The 21,697-nt window shown below is 42.8% G+C and overlaps 1 protein-coding gene across 4 annotated transcripts in view; it reads left to right on the forward strand.

Annotated features, from left to right (window-relative positions):
* Positions 1-7,844: 7,844 nt before the first annotated feature.
* Positions 7,845-21,697, forward strand: part of nmnat3 (nicotinamide nucleotide adenylyltransferase 3) — an 85,970-nt gene continuing 72,117 nt past the window's right edge. Inside the window, exons 1-2 of one of the 4 annotated variants that reach the window (XM_068042101.1) lie at positions 7,845-7,899; positions 13,398-13,550. In XM_068042101.1, coding sequence (XP_067898202.1) covers positions 13,409-13,550 — 142 coding nt within the window. In that variant the 5' untranslated portion in view covers positions 7,845-7,899; positions 13,398-13,408. Of the gene's footprint in view, positions 7,900-7,929; positions 8,340-13,397; positions 13,551-21,697 lie in introns of those variants that run through there. The other 3 variants (XM_068042102.1, XM_068042103.1, XM_068042100.1) reach the window with 3 other exon arrangements.

A 21,697-nucleotide genomic window follows, 5' to 3' on the forward strand; every position in this document is an offset into this window, starting at 1 on the left:
GGAGGTAGTGGAAATACTGGATCCACTAAAAAATGATAAAGAGGAGGTATTAGAAAGGCTGGATGAACTTCAAGTTGATATGTCGTCAGGACCAGATGGAAGGCATCCGAGGGAACTGAGGAAAGTAAGAGTAAAAATTGCAGATGTGCTGGTCATAATCTTTCAATCCTCTTTAGATAAAGGGGGAGAGAACTAGAGGACAAGAGAATTGAAGACCAGTCAGTTTAACCTTGGTAGTGGGAAAGCTTTTAGAAACAATAATCCAGGACAAAGTTGTCACTTAGACAAGTATAGATCAATTAAGGAAAGCCAGCATGGATCTGTTAAAGGCAAATCATGTTTAACCAATTTGATTGAGTTTTTTGATGAGAACAGAGAGGGTTGATGAGGGTAATGCAGTTGATGTGGTGAACATTGACTTCCAAAATGCATTTGATAAAGTGCCAAATAACAGGCTTGTCAACAAAGTTGAAGCCCATGGAATAAAAGGGACAGTGGCAGCATGGATACAAAGTTGGCTGAGTGACAGGAAACAGAGAGTAGCGGTGAATGGTTGTTTTTCAGACTGGAGGAAGGTATGCAGTGGGGTTCCTCAGGGGTCGGTTCTAAGACCACTGTTTTTCTTGATATATATTCATGACCTAGACTTGGGTGTACAGGTACAACTACAAATTTGCAGATGACACAAGACTTGGAAGTATTGTGAACTGTGAGGAGGATAGTGATAAACTTCTAGAGGATATAGATAGGCTGGTGGAATGGGCAGACATATGACAGATGAAATTTAATGAAGAGACGTTTTAAATGATACATTTTGGTAGGAAGAATGAGGAGAGGCAATAATAAGTAAAGGATTGTCAGGCAAACCCCCACCTGCCAAGACTGAGGCACATATTCTTTCGCCACATGAACATTAAAACTTAAAATTGCAAGCCCTGACTAGAAAGACATTTCTATGGTAACAGACAATGTTGAAACAATGGAGACTCTGCAGTTGCTCTCCAATACACAGAAGTAATCCGACTAGTTTTAGTCACATGGCTAGCTGGCTAGGGCAGAGAAATTTGAGTCTCCAACAAGGGATGTGAAAAGACTGTTCCATATAAGGAACTAGTCACATGACTAACCTGCTGAGCACCCTGGGAGCTTTTTGAATTTGAACTCCCAAACAAAGGAATTGCCAGGCAGAATGTCATGTGGTCTCCTGGAACTAAGAACATCTCTGTCTGTCTATCTCTCAGGGAACTGAAACCGTTGAAGGCACATGAAACTCAAAGAGAGAAAGGTTTGCCATGTGAGCAAAGTTTTAAGACGATTACTGGGCCCCACCAAAATGCAAGGCTATAACTTCAATCAAGGACTACAGTGAGTTTGAGAAACAGTAACAAGATATTGCTTCAAACTGTTCTACTTATCTCTTCTTCTGCTCTTTTCTGTCCCTAGCTTGCATGTTTGCATCGCGTGTGCATGCTAGTGTGAGCACGTCGTATATCCACAGTCGTGAACTGTATTAGAGTTAAGTTTAAGGTTTAATAAATGTCATCTTTCTGCTTTATACCGAAGAAAGCCTGTTTGTGCTCAGTTATTTGCCTTATAATTGGAAAGTTGTAAACAAGGATCCCCAAAGGGAGAGCTCAAAACTCTGTGTTTAAAATTAAATCCTGTTACAATAAGACCAGGTGATGACAGCAAGCGACCCCCCAGTCACATTGCTCGCCTGGTCATAACAAGGATACAATTCTAAAGGATATGCAGGAACTGAGAGCCTTGGGGATATGTGTACAAATCTTTGAAGATGGCAAGGCTGGTTGAGAAAGTATTTAAAAAGGCATAGATCCCAGGTTTTTTAAATAGAGGCATAGAGAATAAAAGCAAGGAAGTTATGATGAACCTTTTTAAAACACTGGTTCAATCTCAACTGGAGTATTGTGTCCAATTCTGATTGCCAATATGAGGAAAATGTTTTTACACAGTGAGTGGTTGAGATCTGGAATGTAATGCATGAGAATGTGATGGCAGCAGATTCAATTGTGGCTTTCAAAAGGGATTTGGATTAGCACCTGAAGAGAAAAAAGTTGCAGGGCTACGGTGAAAGGGCAGGCGAGTGGGACTAGCTGAGTTGCTGTTGCAGAGAACCAGCACAGACATGATGGGATGAATGGCCTTGTTCAGTACTGTAACCATTCTATGATTCTAAAAGTGGCAAATGGAATTCAATCTGGAGAAGTGTGAGGTAATGCATTTGGAGAAGGCAAACAAGCGAAGGGAATACACAATAAATGGTAGGATACTGAGACATGTAGAGGAACAGAGAGACCTTGGAGCGCCAGCAGATTCCTGAAGGTAGCTGGACAGGCAGATAATGTAGTTAAGAAGGCATAGGAAGTGCTTTCTTTTATTAGTTGAGGCACAGAATATAAGAGCAGGGATGTTATGCTAGAACTGTATAAAACGCTAGTTAGGCCACACCAAGAGTACTGCGTGCAGTTCTGCTCACTGCATTACAGGAAGGATGTGATTACACTAGAGAGGGTACAGAGGAGAATTATGAGGATGTTGCCAGGAATGGAGAATTTTAGCCATGAGGAAAGATTGGACAGGTTGGGCTGTTTCCTTTGGAACAGAGGAGACTGTGGGGAGATTTAATTGAGGTGTATAAAATTATGAGGGGCCTGGATAGAGTGAATGGTGAGGATCTATTTCCCTCAGAAGATAGATCAATAACATGGGTGCATAGATTTAAATTAATCAGCAGATGGATTAAAGGGGATTTGAGCAGAGAATCTTTTCACTGAAAGGATGGTGGGGGTCTGGAACTCACTGCTTGAAAGGTTGGTAGAGGCAGAAACCCTCATTGCTTTAAAAAAAAATTCTTGGACATGCACTTAATGTGCCGTAACCAATAGGGTTCCGAACCAAGAGCTGGAAAGTGGGATCAGGCTGGATAGCTCTTTTTCAGCCGGCACAGGCACAATGGGCTGAATGGCCTCACTTTGTGCTGTAAATTTTCTCTGTTTCTAAGTGGTGGGGGCAGTGCAGAGAAGAGCCACAAGACTGACCCCTACTGTCTGAACTCTGAGTTATGAGGAAAACTGGTTTTGAACAAAAGAATGTGAAGGACTGTCCTTGGCTCAGAGCTGGAAGCTAAAATGCAGGAGGTTTGTTTTTGCAGTAGAAGGTATCTGGAAAGAAAGGTAATGCTAAAAACAAGTAAGTCCACTCACAAAAAGGACAGAGTGTGCAGCTTATTATTTCTTCCATTTTTTGAAGAGAGAAATTAGATTTAGTAAAGTCAGCTCTGACCATTAAAAACAAAAGTCTTGCTTTAATAAAGCCTTTTATCGCCATGCAACATCCCAAAGTGCTTTACAGCCAATGAAGTGCAGCTACTGTCATTCTGTAGAAAATGTGGCAGCCGATTTGTGCACAAACAAGTCCCACAAACAGCAATGGGATAAATGTTCAGATAGTCTGTTTTTTGTGATGTTGGTTGAGGGATAAATATTGGTCAGGACACCAGAGAGAACTCCTCTGCTGTTCTTTGAAAATAGTGCAATGGGATCTTTTGTGTTCACCTGAGAGGGCAGACCAGGTCTCAGTTTAACATCTCCATTTGAAAGACAGTAGCTACAACAGTGCAGCACTCCCTTGGTACTACACTTGAGTGTCAACCTAGATTTTGCACTGACATTTGTGGAGTAGAACTTGAACTCATCACCTTCTGATTCAGAGATAAGAGTGTTATTACCAAGCCAGAGCTAATACTGGATATGTTGTTACTTACTGTCTGTAAATAACATTGTATGAGGCCTAGTCTCACCAAGGCTTTCTTAGTCTGGGAGGAGCACATTTGAGGGCACGTGTGAAAAACACGATTTCCCATTCAGATCATAGGGAAGTCCCATTGTTGCACTCTTTTACTATCATGTAGTTAGATATTGGGAAATATGAGCACATCCATAATTGTAAGATGCTGAGACTACTTACAGGAGTGATTAGCATGAGTGCATCCGAGTGAATATCTGAGGCAGAACTGAAACTTGAAACAGCATGTACTTTCAGTTATGATAATATGTATGTGGACGTAAACATCAATTTTTCACTCAGACTTGGAATCAAAGGCAGAATTCATCTTACAAGTCACAGTTCCTGGGAATGCTTCTTGTAATTTTGAATTTCAGGCAGACATTTCACAGAATTTGGTGTTACACTTTTGACAAAGTAACATATTTTCATCAGTCTTTAATGTCATTGTTGCATGTGGAAGTTCGACCGATAAATTGTAAACTCTGACTATCCCAATACCCTCAGGATTTTAACAGATTCGCCAATGCATTGAGGTTCCGCTGACATCCATGCCACAATCCAAAAACGGCCTGGAGTTTGTGGTCAGCGACGAAACGGGGACACTCACTGTTAATCTCGTAAGTCTCACTGAGAGATATAGCAATCTCTCTGGCGAGAATTTCATCTCTATTGCCGTGCAGTGATACAGCAACTGTTTACAGTGTTCTTTACTGGGCACACCCAGAGTGAAGCAGCAGCGATCTCATCGACTGCCCAAGCAGCCAATCACATGAAAGGGTTTTCACAGACCCCGCAACCAGGAAACTAAAAGCAGTAAAATAACAACACTTTTTAAAATGTTTACATAGAAAAAAATTGAAGATTGAGACAGGTACATGGGGTGAAGGTAGAAGCTAAAATTTCTGAACAAACTGTAAAAAAATGTATTTAAAAATCTACTAAATATTTAACAGCACTCCATGATCATAACATTATGTTTTCAGGACCAGTTCTGTCGTTCATCAAATGTTATTAATCACATCGCTCTTAAAAACCCTGTTACTCATGTTTGAATGAGGTGTAACTTTTTAAGGGGTTTAAAATGGCGATGTGGAGGATGCAGGAAAATTGAAATTCTCATTGATTTCAGTGATTACAGGTTCTGGGTGACCACAGCACAGTCGATGTTGAAGCTCTGAGTGACAGGTCACAACTTCAGGATTTCTGTGCTAGTCTGCACATGCCCAACATCCTAAAGCTGCGGTCAGCTTCAGAGGAGTAATGATGGCGAACGCTGACAGTTCAGTGTGAGGTGAGGTGAGTGACTGTCCTTAACATCAAGGCAGCATTTGACCGAGTACAGCATCAAGGAGCCCGAGCAAAACTTGAGTCAATGGGAATCAGGGAAAACACTCTGTTGGTTAGAGTAATGCCTAGCACAAAGGAAGATGGTTGAGGTTGTTGGAGGTCAATCATCTCAGCTCCAGGACATTACTGCAGGAGTTCCTCAGGGTCGTGTCCTAGGCCCAACCATCTTTAGCTGATTCATTAATGACTTTCCCTCCATCATAAGATCAGAAGTGAGGATGTTCGCTGATGATTGCACAATGTTCAGCACCATTCGTGACTCCTCCGATACTGAAACAGCCCGTGTCCAGATGCAGCAAGACCTGGACAACATCCAGGCTTGGGCTGATAAGTGGCAAGTAACATTCGCGCTACACAAGTGCCAGGCAATGACCAACTCAAACATGAGAGAATCTAACCAACTCCCCTTGACATTCAATGGCATTACCATCACTGACTCCCGCACAATCAACATTCTGGGAGTTACAATTGACCAGAAACTGAACTGGAGTAGCCACATCAATACTGTGGCTACAAGAGCAGGTCAGAGGCTGGGAATTCTGCAGTGAATAACCCACCTCCTGTCTCCCCAATGCCTGTCTACCATCTACAAGGCATAAGTCAGGAGTGTGATGGAATACTCTCCACTTGCCTGGATGAATGCAGCTCCAACAACACTCAAGAAGCTCAACACCATCCAGGACAAAGCAGGCCACTTGATTGGCGTCCCATTCACAAACATTCATTCCTCCACCACCGACACACAGTGGCAGCAGTGTGTACCATCTACAAGATGCACTTCAGGAACTCACCAAGCTCCTTAGACAGCACCTTCCAAACCCGCAACCTCTACCACCTAGAAGCACAAGGGCAGCAGATGCATGGGAACACCACCACCTGCAAGTTCCCCTCCAAGCCATACACCATCCTGACTTGGTACTGTATCACCGTTCCTTCACTGTCGCTGGGTCACATTCCTGGAGCTCCGTTCCGGACAGCACAGTACCTACCCCACATTAAAGGATGACTATCCGATCCGAACCCGACCAGACCCGCGACATGTGTCCGGCATTCGGGCTTGGGTTGGGTCGGGCAGAACACAGACACAGTGCTGCCTTGCTCAGGGAGGGAACTTCTGCACAATTCTGCAGGAATAGCCTGCTGCTGGAACGGAGGATCACAACATTTGGACGAGGTATGTTTGATATAATTAACTTTATTATGGTAGTCGGGTTGGACGCGGGTAAAGATCAAAGGACTGGGGCTCGGGTCGGGTTTGGGTTGGATGTGGTTAGGTTGGGCCCGGGTTGGGTTTCAATTTCATACCCGAGCAGGCCTTTACCCCACATGGACTGCAGCAGTTCAAAAAGGCAGCTCACCACGACCTTCTCAAGGGCAATTAGGGATGGGCAATAAATGCTGGCCTTGCCCAGGTCCCAAGATGGAACACGAAGGTTGCTGGAGTTGTGGATAGTGTGGAAGGCTGTTGTAGGTTGCAACGGGACATTGACCGGATGCAGAGCTGGGCTGAGAAGTGGCAGATGGAGTTCAACCTGGAAAAGTGTGAAGTGATTCATTTTGGAAGGTCGAATTTGAATGCAGAATACAGGCTTAAAGACAGGATTCTTGGTAGTGTGGAGGAACAGAGGGATCTTGGGGTCCATGTCCATAGATCGCTCAAAGTTGCCACCCAAGTTGATAGGGTTGTTAAGAAAGCGTATGGTGTGTTGGCTTTCATTAACAGGGGGATTGAGTTTAAGAGCCGCGAGGTTATGCTGCAGCTCTATAAGGCCCTGGTTCGACCACACTTGGAATATTGTGTTCAGTTCTGGTCGCCTCATTATAGGAAGGATGTGGAAGCTTTAGAGAGAGTGCAGAGGAGATTTACCAGGATGCTGCCTGGACTGGAGGGCATGTCTTACGAAGAAAGGTTGAGGGAGCTAGGGCTTTTCTCATTGGAGCAAAGAAGGATGAGAGGTGACTTGATAGAGGGGTACAAGATGATGAGAGGCATAAATAGAGTGGATAGCCAGAGACTTTTTCTCAGGGCGGAAAGGGCTATCACCAGGGGGCATAATTTTAAGGTGATTGGAGGAAGGTTTCGGGGAGATGTCAGAGGTAGGTTCTTTACACAGAGAGTGGTGGGTGCGTGGAATGCACTGCCAGCGGTGGTAGTAGAAGCAGATACATTAGGGACATTTAAGCGACTCTTGGATAGGTACATGGATGATAGTAGTATGAAGGGTATGTAGGTAGTTTGATCTTAGAGTAGGTTAAAGGTTCGGCACAACATCGTGGGCCGAAGGGCCTGTACTGTGCTGTACTGTTCTATGCCCCAACACCACAAAATCGGGGCTAATAACCTGTATATAGCATTGTTTTTTTGGGAATACATGGACCACCATTTGCCCATTGATTTAATCACTTTCAAAAAAAATCTTCACATGCACAAATTAACTTTTGCCATTTCTTCTCATTCACCAGCAGCAAATACTTTGTTTAATTCAACTCGCAGTTCTGCAAGATTCCCCCTCTCGCTCCCGCTCCCGGAGCAATCTAAAATTTGGTGTGATCATCTGTTGTAAATTGGTTTTACTGTGCAGGCATCAGGGATGCGAGTTCAGAGAGTGTTGTGAGATATTGGCTGTCCTGTGTGTTTTGTCCCTCCTCATACCCCGTGTTTGTGCTGTGATCGGAGCTGCACTTGAGGCTCAGCCAGCAGAGGGCGAAGGAAGAGAGTGGAGGGGGAAGGTTTAAGTTTTGTGTGTGAGTGTAACCGACTACTGTTTGGTCTCTATACCTGCTCCTTAATGTACACAATCGAGCTTTACTTTCTGGGGATCTGCCTGTGAGACTTCCTGTCCTGGAGCTTCCCTCCCTGATAGAGTGAACTGTGTCAATGCAGGAATCTTCACTACAACTAGGCACCTGCTGCAGAGGCTCGAAAGCCCTAATTCACCCGTGAATACCACTTTGTCAGGAAATGTGACGAGGGACTTGATCCCAGGGTGTTGCTGGATATTTGCAGCAGTTTTGGGGGGGAGGGGGGCAGGTGAGGTTAGGTGTTGTCAGAAAGTGAACTTGTCTTTAAGTTAGAGCAGTTTAGGCCTGGAGGAATGAGCAGCAGCTTTTTGTCAGACAAACATTACATATTGCATATTGTATGGTGAAGGGACCAGAAACGGAGAAATCAAACAGCAGTTGTGGTAAGAGAAAAATTTGTGAAATGCATCACCAGCTATTTTGTGAACGGAATTTACTGTTGTGATTTATTCGGAGTCACAGGAAATGTTTCAGCAGGTGGGTCAGAAACCTTAGACTTGCTGCTGTTCAGGTGGCCATCTTGTGCTGCTGATAGTGTGAGATCCTTATTGTTAGTCAGTTTAAAGCCCTAAATATCATTCTCTTGATGGCTCAGTGGTAGCACTCTCACGTCTGATTCAGAAGATTGTGGCTTCAAATTTCACTTCAGAGAACTGAGCACATAATATAGGCTGACACTTCAGTGCAGTACTGAAATAGTGCTGCAATGTCAGAAGAGCCATCTTTCAGACGATACATTAAACTGAGATCTCTGTGATGCAAAAATCCCATTGCATCATTTGAAAAAGAGCAGGGGAGTTCTCCCTGTCTCCTGGTTGGTATTTATCGTTTAAAAAAGTCATTATCTCATTGCTGTTTGTGAGATCTTGCTGTGTGCAAATTGGCAGCTGGGTTTCCTACATTATAACAACGACTACACTTCAAACAGTACTTAACTTTTTAAAGTTCTATATAAATGCAAGTTGTTTTTTTCTTTGGTGTTTTGCTGAGCTATATATTCCAGATCCTCACTCTATACTAAGTTAACTGTTCTCAGCAGGTAGACAATATTTGCCCTCAACATTCTGGGATAGGGAAGGAAACAACATTATCAATGGTCCCTGTTCTGGATTAGATAAGTAACCCCAGCTGGACAGTCCATGGGTAGACAGGATTAGGCTGGACCTGGGTGCCATCCATAGTTGAAAAGACACTTGCTGTCCCGGCTGACACAAAGTATCACGGCTGTGTGAAGGGCAGCAGATCGTCCACTGCGCTTTGAGCTACACCCGTGCAAGAGTCAGCACTTTCAACATGGAACAGGAGTAGGCTATTCAGACCCTCGAGCCTGTTTTGCCATTCTGTCGGATCATGGCTGATCCTTAATTCATTCATCCATCTTGCTCCATAACCCTTGATTCCCTTCTCTGGCAAAAAACTATTAATCTCAGTCTTGAAAATTTCAATTGACGTAGCATCCACTGCTTTGGAGCGAGAGTTTGATTTCCACCACTCTTTGTGTAAAAAGCAAAAGTGTATCCTGATCTCACTCCTAAATATCTAATTTTGAGATTGTTTCCCCTTGTTTTGAATTCCTTCACCAGAGGAAATACTTTCTTTTTATTCATCTTACCAAATCATTTTATCATTTTAAACCTCTCTATCAGATCACCCCTCAACCTTCTAAACTCAAGTAAATAAATACAAGTCAAGTTGATGTAGCTTTTCCTCATAATTTAACTCTTTATGCTCTGGTATCATTCTGGTGACTCTGCTGCACCCCCTCCAAGTCCAGTATATCTTCCCAGAGGTTTGATATCCAAAGCTGAGCACAATACTCCAGGTGCTGTCTGTACAGGGCACTGTACAAATGAAGACATACATTTCTTCCCTTCATATTCCAGCCCCCTTGAGATAAAGGGCAACATTACATTCGCTTTTTGATTGCTTTTAGTTATTTTTGTACATGGACACACAAATCATTTCAAGATATAAAAGAAAAATTGGGAAGGGATAAGAATTTTTTTTTTTAAACTGCCAAATAATGTACCAGTATTAATATACTGAAAGAAGTTAGTCAAAGATTGGATACAAAAACTACATGTGCAACTAGAAATAGGGGGAAAAAATGGAGAGACAGACAGTCTTGTCTTTGTATGCAAGCTTATCTGGTAACTCAAAGCGCTTTAAGTTCAATCAAATATGTTTGAAGAGCAGTACCTGTTGTGTCGGCATACAAGAATATGATTTTCACACAGCAGGGTCTCGCCAACACACTGAGAATGACCAGTTAATATATGTTTGACTGAGGGAGCAATGTTGGCTGTGACACTTGGAGAATTGACTGTTCTTCAAATAGACTTCTGGAATTTTTAATGTCCATCTAAATAGCACAAAGTTGACTTTGGTGTAACATCGCATCCAAAAACGCTGTTTTAGATTATGTGCCCAAGTCCTGGAATAGGGTAGGAGCCCTCAACCTCTTGACTAACAACTAACGTTTGTATTAATGCCAACAGCGTCTCGCTGAAGAATGGGAGGGGACTGTTCCTTGCTAAGTCTCCCTCCCCGAAGACACCCACTGTCAAAAGATTTGAATGTAAATTTAATGAGAATAGATTTCCAACTTGTTTTCATTCATTCATGGGATGTGAGGATCACTGGCAATGCCAACATTTGTTGCCCATTCCTAATTGCCCTTGAAAAGGTGCTGGTGAGCCACCTTCTTGAACTGCTGTGCGGTATAGGTACACCCACAGCACTTTTAGGAAGGCAATTCCAGGTTTTTGACTAAGTGGCAGTGAAGGAACAGCAATATAGTTTCAATATAGGGGCGGCACAGTGGCGCAGTGGTTAGCACCGCAGCCTCACAGCTCCAGGGACCCGGGTTCGATTCCGGGTACTGCCTGTGTGGAGTTTGCAAGTTCTCCCTGTGTCTGCGTGGGTTTTCTCCGGGTGCTCCGGTTTCCTCCCACAAGCCAAAAGACTTGCAGGTTGATAGGTAAATTGGCCATTATAAATTGTCACTAGTATAGGTAGGTGGTAGGGAAATATAGGGACAGGTGGGGATGTTTGTTGGGAATATGGGATTAGTGTAGGATTAGTATAAAATGGGTGGTTGATGGTCGGCACAGACTCGGTGGGCCGAAGGGCCTGTTTCAGTGCTGTATCTCTAATCTAATCTAAAGTCAGGATAGTGTGTGGCTTGGAAGGGAACTTGCAGGTGGTGGTATTTGCATGCGTCTGCTGCCTTTGGCCTACTAGGTGATGAAGGTTGTGGATTTGGAAGGTGCTGTGAAAGGAGGCTTAGCAAGTTGCTGCAGTGCTTCTTGTATACAGTACACACTGCTGCCACTGTGCACCAGTGGTTGAGGGAGTGAATATTTAAGGTGGTGGATCAAGTGGGTTGCTTTGCCTTGGGTGATGTCGAGCTTCTTGGAGCTGCACCCATCCAGGCAAATGGAGAGTATTCCATTACAATCCTGACTTGCACCTTGTAGATGGTGGACAGGCTTTGGAGAGTCAAGAGGTGAATTACTGCAGAATTCGCAGTCTCTGACCTGCTCTTGTAGCACAGTATTTGTATGGCTGGTCCAGTTAAGTTTCTGGTCAGTGGAAACTCCCAGGATGTTGATGGTGGAGGCCTTTGCGATGGTATTGCAGTTCATGGTTAGATTCTCTTTTGCTGGAGATGATCATTGCCTGGCACTAGAATGTCATGAATGTTACTTACCACTTATCATCCCAAGCCTGAATGTTGTTCAGGTCTTGCTGCATGCGGGTATGGACTACTTCAGTATCTGAGGAGTTGCAAATGGTACTGAACATTGTGCAATCATTAGCGACCATCCCCACTTCTGACCTTATGAAGGAGGGAAGGTCATTGGTGAAGCAGCTGAAGATGGTTGGGCCTAGAACACTACCCTGTGGAACTCTTGCAGCAATGTCCTGGGGCTGAGATGATTGGCCTCCAACAACCACAACTATCTTCCTTTGTGCTATGTATGACTCCAACCAGTGGAGAGTTTTCCCTTGATCCCCATTGAATTCAATTTTGTTAGGTCTCCTTGATGCCATACTCGTTCAAATGCTGCCTTGATGTCAAGGGCAGTCACTCTCCCTTCACGATTGAAATTCAGCTCTTTGTTCCATGTTTGGGCCAGGGCTGTAATGAGGTCTGGAACTGGGTGGCCCTAGCGAAACCCAAACTGAGCATCCATGAACAGGTTATTGCTGAGTAAGTGCCGCTTGATAGCACTGTCATCGACACCTTCCATTGTTTGCTGAGAGTAGACTGAAGGGGCAGTAATTGGCTGGATTGGATTTGTCTTGATTTTTGTGGACAGGACAATTTTCCACACTGTCAAGTAGATGCAAGTATTATAGCTGTCCTGGAACAGGTTGGCTCAGAGCGCGGCTAGTTCTGGAGCACAAGTCTTCTGTGCTACAGCCGGGATGTTGTCTTCACTCCCTAAGTTAGAGCCCGGTTCTGTACTGTATCGAAAACAAGCTGCTTAATTCAGTAGAGCTTCTAGTTTCAGTTTAGTATTATGAGTATTAGACATAAATAATAGTTATAGGAAAGAAATAAAGGCCTTGATAGATCATTATAGGATAATAGCATATATTGGTCTGAAATTCTTCACTCCACAATTTTAACATGCCCACTTAATTTGAACTGATGGACATCTGCATTAAAGCATCAGAGAGAACTTTCAGATGAAAGCAGTAAATGTTCGTATGCTTTTCCACTGCATGATTTCAAGACTAACATTTATTGAAACCTGAGCAAATGCTACTATTCTCAAGGGTTTTGGAGTGATTTTTCCTTTATATTTATAGATAGCACTGGTAGCTCAATTGGTTGAGTACTGGGAGACAGGATCTTCAGTTTGAATCCAAGCACAGTTCATTCAGCTTCAATTTTCTTTTGAAGTGCATATTTCGAGTGCCACGTCGTAGGATGTGGGGTGAGGGGAAGCATTTTGGACTTCAGGGAGCGTTCACATGCATGCCACACGGTCAGAGAAACTCTTGGATGTGGAAATGGAAAGCAACACTGTCACGTGCTTAAAATAAACTTTTTGACCGGGTTAAAATAATCCACAAAGGAAGTTTACACTAATGCATTAATCAGTGAGCTACCAGAGTTCGAGAGCTGTAAATAGAGGCTTTGATTCCTGTACCATCACACCTCTAACACCTATCTTCACAGCTCTGGTCATTCCAGGGCACTCTGTCCTAATCAAACTTGTTACACCACCTCAGTACACCGTAAGTGGATATTTTCAACCCTACCCTGAATATATCAGATTTCCTTTTCTTATTTTGTGTCTCATCCCAAGTCAAACTGCACATTACTCACCATCTTGAACACTCATTTCACATTCTGTACATGACACAGTAATATTTGTCTGTGGTTATGATGAACTCAATTACTGTATTTACTTCCTTCCTTTAAGCTTTAATTTTGATGCTGGAGACCAGTACACCTTTGTATGCGAAAATGATTAACAGAGTTCCAGTTGCATTGCTCGCCTGTGGCTCCTTCAATCCCATCACAAATATGCACCTGCGAATGTTTGAACTTGCCAGAGATCATCTTCATCACACAGGTCAGTGTTGTCGCAGCTTTAAATGGTTCTGTACTACACATGGTCTTAAATTGACTACAAAGTGAAATGAATTATCAAAACTACTTTCTATCATTTCAAGGAGGTTCAGCTGAAAAGAATAATGTTTTTTATAATGACTGCAAGTGTGTAAAAACAGAATGTGAATGCACTTTTCTCAGACAGCGATTGAATAGATGGAAAGTGACCAGTTACTTTCCCCCCCCCCCCATAATTATTGTTATGAGTTTACATTCAACAGAATGAGGGATATCAGCACTGAGGAGAACACCATGGTTCTGCTTTTCTCCTGCAGAATAAGTATCAATCTTCCTCAGCTCAGGGACAGCACAGTTTAGATGCAGAGGGAAGAGCTCTTAATACTGCTCTAGGTGGTTAACAAAATTGAGGCTCATGGAATAGGAGGGTCAGTGTCCAATTGGATAAAAAAATATTGGCTTAAGTACAGAAAACAGCGAGTTATGATAAATGGTTATTTTTGAGACTGGAGGATGGTAGGCCAAGCGTCAGTGCTGGGACCACTACTTTTTTTTCGCTATATATAAATGACTTGGATTTTGGAATACAGAGTAGAATTTCAAAATTTGCCGACCATACCAAACTTGGAGGAGTGGCAGATGGAATTTAATATGGAGAAGTGGGAGGTGATGCATTTTGGCAGAAGCAACAGGGGGAGGCAATATAGTCTGAATAGCACCATTCTAAAGAGTGTGCAGGAACATAGGGACCCGGGGGTGCATGTGCATTGATCTTTGAAGGTGGCAGGACATTTTGAGAGAGTGGTTAGTAAAGCAAATGGGGTCTTGGGCTTCATAAATAGAGGCATTGAGTGCAAAAGCAGGGAAGTTATGTTGAACCTTTATAAACTCTGGTGAGGCTCCAACTAGAGTATTGCATCCAGTTCTGGTCACCACATTTTCGGAAGGTCCTTGAGAGGGTGCAGAGGAGATTTACCAGAACGGTTCCAGGAATGGGGGATTTTAGTTACAAGGTTAGGTTGGAAAAGCTGGGGTTGTTCTTCCTGGAGCAAAGGAGATTATGGTGAGATTTGATAGAGGTATACAAGATTATGACAGGCTTAGATAAGGTAGACAAGGAAAAACTGTTCCCATTTAGGTGATGGCACAAGGATGAGGGGACACAGATTGAATGTTTTGGGCAAGAGATGCAGGGGGAATGTTAGGAAGAACTTTTTTACACAGCGAGTGGTAATGACCTGGAACTTGCTGCCTACAAGCGTAGTGGAAATGGAAACAACCAATGATTTCAGAATGAAATTGAATGGTCACTAGAGGGAAATTGAATGGTCATTTGAAGGAAATAAACTTGCAGGGCTATGGGGATAGAGTGGGACTGACTTGATTGCTATGCGGAGAGCCAGCATGGACTTGATGGGCCGAATGGCCTCTTCTGACCCATAAATGACTCGATGACTCTAAATGTGCCACTATTCCTACCTCAAAGGAGCTTGCCCACTCCTGTTAGTGAGATTGTTAATTAGTTCAGAATTAGAAGTTTTGTGCTGTGAATCCACACACAATCATTTATTTGAGACTGCCCAAACGCATTTCACTCCAATTAATTTTCTCCAATCAAGGCATCTGAAAATGCTCTATACTTAGGTAGTGCATGGTAGTGAGTGGTTATGTTAACCCAAGGGCAGTGAGTTTCTGAAATAAAATCTGACAAGTCTGGTCATTTTTGGGCTGGCACCAAGAAAAATTGACCAAGAAGGTTGCTGGATTTTTGTAACAACCCAAATGTTCACTCATGTCCTTTAGGGAAGGTAACTTATCATCCCTATCTATGACTCCAGTTCCATACTACTTGGTTAACGCTTGACAGCATCTGAAGTACCTACCATGCCTCTCAGTAAAAACAGTCACCATCATTGGGGTGTACTATGTACATAACAATAATTGATAGTAACTCATATCAGTTTTATCTTTGGGCTGTATCATCTAAAGAAGCTTAAGTTGTCAGATTCTGTTGAACAAAATAGAAATTCATAGGAGCCTGGTGCCAGAGACATGTAAAATATTAATAAACCCTCTGTGGTTCAGATGTTAGAGTGGTCCTATGCTCATGCACCCTTTTTTTCATGAATTGCAAATTGTCATAGCATTTGTGTTAAATCCATATGCCACAGAAATACTGACGGGTGGCAAGTTTTCACCACTTGATGTTCAGAGTTAGACCTTAGTGGTGAAGTGTAGATAGGCACAGGATACAAGTCTGTGATATTATCACGAGCACCATTGCAGTCTTTGAAAATGTACCTGGAGGAAGTGAAGAATTGAAATGCCATGCTTTCTAGAATTCAGCTTCACAGAATCGCCATTGTTACAGTGCAGAAGGAGGCCATTCGGCCCATTGTGTCTGCACTGGTTCTCCGAATGAGCAATTCACCTAGTGCCGCTTCCCAGCCTTCTCCCTGTAACCCTGCACATTCTTCCTCTTCATATAACAGTCTAATTCCCTTTTGAATGCTCAATTGAACCTGCCTCCACCACACATGCTGGCAGTACATTCCAGACCTTAACCACTCGCTGCATGAAAAAGTTTTTTCTCATGTCACTTTTGCTTCTTTTAACAATTACTTTAAATCTGTGCCATCTCGTTCTCGATCCTTTCACAAGTGGGAACAGTTTCTCCCTATCTAATCTGTCCAGGACCCTCATGATTTTGAATACCTCTATCAAATCTCCTCTCAGCCTTCTCTTCTTGTCCCAACTTGTCCAATCTATTTTCATAACTGAAGTTCCTAATGCCTGGAATCATTCTTGTGAATTTTTTCTGCACCCTCTCCAATGTCCTCACATTCTTCCTAAAGCGCGGTGCCAGATCTGAATGCAATACTCCAGCTGAGGCTGAACTAGTGTCTTATACAAGTTCAACATAATCTCCATGCTCTTGTACTCTATACCCCTATTAATAAAGCCCAGGATACTGTATGCTTTTTTAACCACTCCCTCAACCTGTCCTGCCACCTTCAATGACTTATGCACATGTACAGGGAGGTCCCTCTGCTCCTGTACCCCCTTTAGAATTGTATCCTTTATTCTATATTGTCTCTCCATGTTCTTCCTACCAAAATGAATCACTTCACATTTTCCCGCATTGAACTTCAACTGCCACTTTTCTACCCATTCCACCAATTTGTCGATGTCCTTTTGAAGTTTTACACTATCTTCCTCACAGTTCACAATGCTTTCAAGTTTCGTATCATCTGCAAACTTTGAAATTGTGCCCTGTATACCAAGGTCTAGGTCATTAATATATATCAGCAAAAGCAAGGGTGCCAACACTAACCCTTGGGAACTCTACTACAAACCTTCCTCCAGCCGAAAAAGCATTCATTAATCACTACTCTTTGTTTCTTGTCACTCAGCCAATTCCGTATCAATGTTGCTTCTGTCCTGTTTATTCCATGAGCTATAATTTTGCTCACAAGTCTGTTGTGTGGCACTGTATCAAATGCCTTTCAGTGATGATACAAATCTATTGAAGTGAATGGAAAGGGAGATCTGGCGGAGAGTACAACAGGCAGTAGATGTGCTACTACCTGGTATGTGCCCTCGGTGAATTTGAATTTTTTCCCCATGACTCTAATCACAAATTCACTTTTTAAAAACGGGAAATAAAATTGACTCTCTCACTAGTTATGCTCAACTTCCCTTCTATAAACCCGGGTGCCAGTGCAGACAAAATCTATAAAAACACTGTTACTTTAAATATATGTTCAGTTTTTACATTTTTATGTGTAGGCGGTAGTCTGAATTTCATACGGAACGGAAATGCTCATTTTGTTTTGAATGTTTAGACATGCTACACTTTAGCCTGTCCGGTTTTTCTATTCAGTTTGGTTCCTGATGACCTTCCTATCTACTCAGTTCTAAGCCTGTTCATCAATATTTCTCAACCTTAGCATGCTAACTAAATGATTATTCATGTGTTGGAAAGCTACAGTTTGAATCGTGAGTATGATTTAGCTGGGTAGCACTCGTGTGCATTCAACAGCTAATTAATGCTTTGAAAGATAATCCTAAAATGAAGCTTAAAACCCTGACACGTAAGATCCTGTGGGGTCTTAACAGGGTGAATGTGGAAAGGATATTTCCCCTTGTGGGAGAATCTAGAACTAGGGGTCATTATTTAAAAATAAGGGGTCGCCCATTTAAGACAGAGATGAGGAGAAATGTTTTCTCTGAGGGTCGTGAGTCTTTGGAACTCTCTTCCTCAAAAGGCAGTAGAAGCAAAGTCTTAAATATTTTTAAGGCAGAGGTAGATAGATTCTTGATAAGCAAGGGGTGAAAGCTTATCAGGGATATGCGGGCATGTGGAGTCGGTTACAATCAGATCAGCCATGATCTTGAATGGCGGAGCAGGTTTGAGGGGCCGAGTGGCCTACTCCTCCTAATTCGTATCTTTGTATGGACAAACTACCAAGTATTTACAGCACAGAAGCAGCCCACTCCGCCCAACAGATCCTTGCCGCTACTTATTCTCCACATGAGCCTCCTCCCACCCTTCTTCATCTAACCCGATCAGCATATCCTTCTATTCTTTTTTCCCTCATGTACTTATCTAGCTTTCCCCTTAAATGCCTCAATGCTATTTGCCTCAACTACTCCTTTTGATAGTGAGTTCCACATTCTAATCAGTTTCTGGGTGAAAAATTTCTCCTGAATTTCCTATTGGATTTATTAAATCTTATATTTATGGCCCCTAGTTCTGGTTTCACCGGCACGTGGAAACATCTTCTCTATGTTTACCCTTTTATAAACTTAAATGATCTTAAACTTTCATAATTTTAAAGACCTGTACCAGGTCAGCCCTCAGTCTTCTCTTTTACTGGAGAAAAGAACCCCGATGTTCAGTCTTTTTTGATAGGTATAATTTTTCAGTTCTGGTATTATTTTAGTAGTTCTGATGTTGACACATGCTGCCATTCTATCTGTTTGGCACAGGGCATGGTTTGTCATCTTTCTGTACCAACGGGCAACGTAATCATAGCCAGTATAACCCACAAACAGCTACACAACTTTCCAGGGGAAGGATGTGCTGAATGCATTTTTGCTAATGATGCATCTTTTAGCATTATACTTTGTCAAGATGTTGCAAGTGTTTATTATTTACTACAAGCATTTAACTATTTGCCCTACCCAATGTTTGATGTTTTCTTGATTAGATACAAGTTTTCTGATTACGAACATTCTGTTTTCTGTTTTGGCTCTTGGTTAAGCAATGTCTCAATTTAAAATTCCTCATCCTTGTTTTCAAATTCCTCCATGGCTTTGCCCCTCCCTATCTCTGTAATCTCCTCCAGCTCCACAAACCCTATGAGATATCTATGCTCCTCCAATTCTGGCCTCTTGAGCATCTCTGATTTTAATTGCTCCACCGTTGGTGGCCATGCCTTCAGCTGCTTCGAGCCTAAGCTCTGGAATTCCCTTCCTATACCTTCCCACCTCTCTTCCTTTCTTTCCTCCTTTAAGATTCTTCTTAAAATCTACCTCTTTGATGAAGCTTTTGGCCATGTGCTCTAATATCTCCTGACGCAGATCAGTGTCAAATTTTGTTTCAAGGTTCCTGTGAAGCATTTTGGGAGGTTTTACTACGTTAAAGGTGTTATATCAAAACAGGTTGTTGATGTTGAAAAAAGCTGATTTCACCCAATTCAGGACTTGAAACCTGAAAATCAAGAGACTTAACTGTAATGTTACGACCCAATGAGCAAGATGCCTAAGGGTCCCTCTCAGCCTTCACCTGGTCTTAGCATAACAGGGTTTAATTTTAAACACACCGTGTTTTTAGCTCCCCCTTGGTGAATCCTTGTTCACCGCTTTCCAATTATAAGGCAAAGAAACCAGCACAACAGGTTTTCTCAGGTTTAAAGAAGGAAAAGTTGAAATTTATTAAACTTGAACTTAAACTCTAGTTCGGTTGACGCCTCCGGATACACGACGCGCCCACGCTAGCATGCATACACGATACACGCATGTAAATAGAGACAGAAAAGAGCAGAAGGAAAAAAAGTGGAAACATTTGAGGCAATATCTGAAGAGTTTTTGTTACGGTTCTTCGAGCTCACTGTAGAGTCCTTGATTGTAGGTAGATCTTGCTTTTCGTTGGGGCCCAGTATTCTTCTTAAATCTTGTTTGCTGTAGGAGACTTTTCTCTCTTGGGGTTCATGTGTCTTCAGTGGATTCAAAGGCTGGTGAGAAGGAGATGGGAGCAGTCAGGAGTGATATTCTCCGTCCAGGAGTAAACAGTCTTTCTACGTTTAAACTCTGTGGCTAGTTCAAAAGCCAGTAAGTCATGTGACCAACTGGTCTAATTAGTCCTGGATTGTAGTCCTGGAGTCTCTGAAATGCTCCTCTTACACACAATACCTGGTGATCAAAGTCCATTGTGGGTTGAATGTATCAGGGAATAGTCCTTTATCCTTCCAAGCATTGTCTGTTAATATGTAAATGTATTTTCCAGCCACGGCTGATCTTATTAACAAGTCATTTCCTCGCTCCAGCAACAGTTTAAAATCAATGTCCATGACAAAATTAATGTGCCTCATTCTTGGCAAGTGGGGGCCTAGCATGACAGTAACAACTATAAAGCACTTTACACAGTCATATTTCAATACAGAATAATTATAGCTATAAATATAAATGACAGGTCTTTAATTTAAGTATTATAGCTTTAGAATTAGAAAGTACAGGTTTATCAGTGTCATCTCTTTAAATTTATGTTGAGGCCTGCATAGTTTCAAGTCATAATCGTGACCATTTATTTGTGTTCCAACTCCTCAAATTGCTAGTGAGCTCATATTTATAGTGGATGCAGCTAGCTATATCTGACCAGCGTCTCCAGTCTGCACTTGCATCATCCCCTTTCCATGTATGTGGCATTATCCTTTTGGTTATTGCATTGCTGAATTTACCCATTTGTTTCTTTTGTGAGAAGAATTCAGAATGGAGATGTCTCGCAATACTACACCTTCGAGGTCCAGGGGAACTGGAGTCTCTGTAATCTATGATAAATTATTTTTCTCCGAAAAAAAAAATTACCTTTGGGGCATTCCCACATCTTTAATGCAGCATCTCAAATTCACACCACCAGCATAAACATAAATCTCTGATTCCCATGGTTACCATTCAACACAGAATATGGTAAACTTTGATTTTTCTTCTTACTGTAACCTCTGAATTCTAGGGACTGAATTTCTGCTGTGGGGACAGGAAACAGAAGTCAGGACCGTTTCCAGGTCCCAAATCTGCCACCGGGGGAAACAGAAATGAGCTCTGAGTTTCACGGCATGACCAGTTAATTGATGTGAAGACAGGTTTGGCGGCAATGGAGGTGGGCCAACTGAAGTGCGGCTCCAATTTAAACTCACCACAGCAACCATTACTGTGGCTGCCATTTAAGTACTCATACTGCAGAGTGAGTGACCTCAGAGCACTACCTTTGCACAATGTCCCAGAAAAGCCAGAGGCCTGGAACACGAGGCAAGGCAGCCCTAGTTTTTCAGATGCGGACCTGGGGGTGATGCTGAAGTCCATGAAGGAAGGTGGCAGGAGGAAACCATCCACACAGACCAAGCAGGCGTGGATGGATGTCACTGCCACCGTCAGAGGCAGAGGCACAGAGGGAAGACCCTGGATCCAGTGCAGGAAAAGATTCAATGACCTGAAATGCTCTGGCAAGGTGAGTGCTACCCCCAACCCTCAGGACAGGCCGCTGGGTATTCACCCTCCAGCAGAGACACCAGCTGAGGAACCTGAGGCCAATTGCGGCTTCTGAACATGGCAGATGTGTGTGCCAAGGCCACTTATTGACCCCTGAGAATGGCTCTGAGCCATAGTCCTGCTGAGGGCCTATAACCACTGATACATGCAGCTTCCAGTAATTGGAACAGCTGCCATTGGCCATAGAGGACAGCAATGTCTTATCATGCTCTCTTTTGTCCTGCAGGAGAAATGAGCAGATAGTGCTTGTGAGAGTGCCCAAACAGGTGGACCTTAAGATCGTTACACCAGTGGAGGATAGAGTGATGGAAACAGCCATGATCGCAGTCCACGAGGATGTCGACCCTGGTGAAATGGACACTTATGCTGGAGATGGTGATT

The sequence above is a fragment of the Heterodontus francisci genome, chromosome 11 (assembly GCF_036365525.1).
Source record: "Heterodontus francisci isolate sHetFra1 chromosome 11, sHetFra1.hap1, whole genome shotgun sequence".
In the NCBI taxonomy this organism is placed as follows: Eukaryota; Metazoa; Chordata; class Chondrichthyes; order Heterodontiformes; family Heterodontidae; genus Heterodontus; species Heterodontus francisci.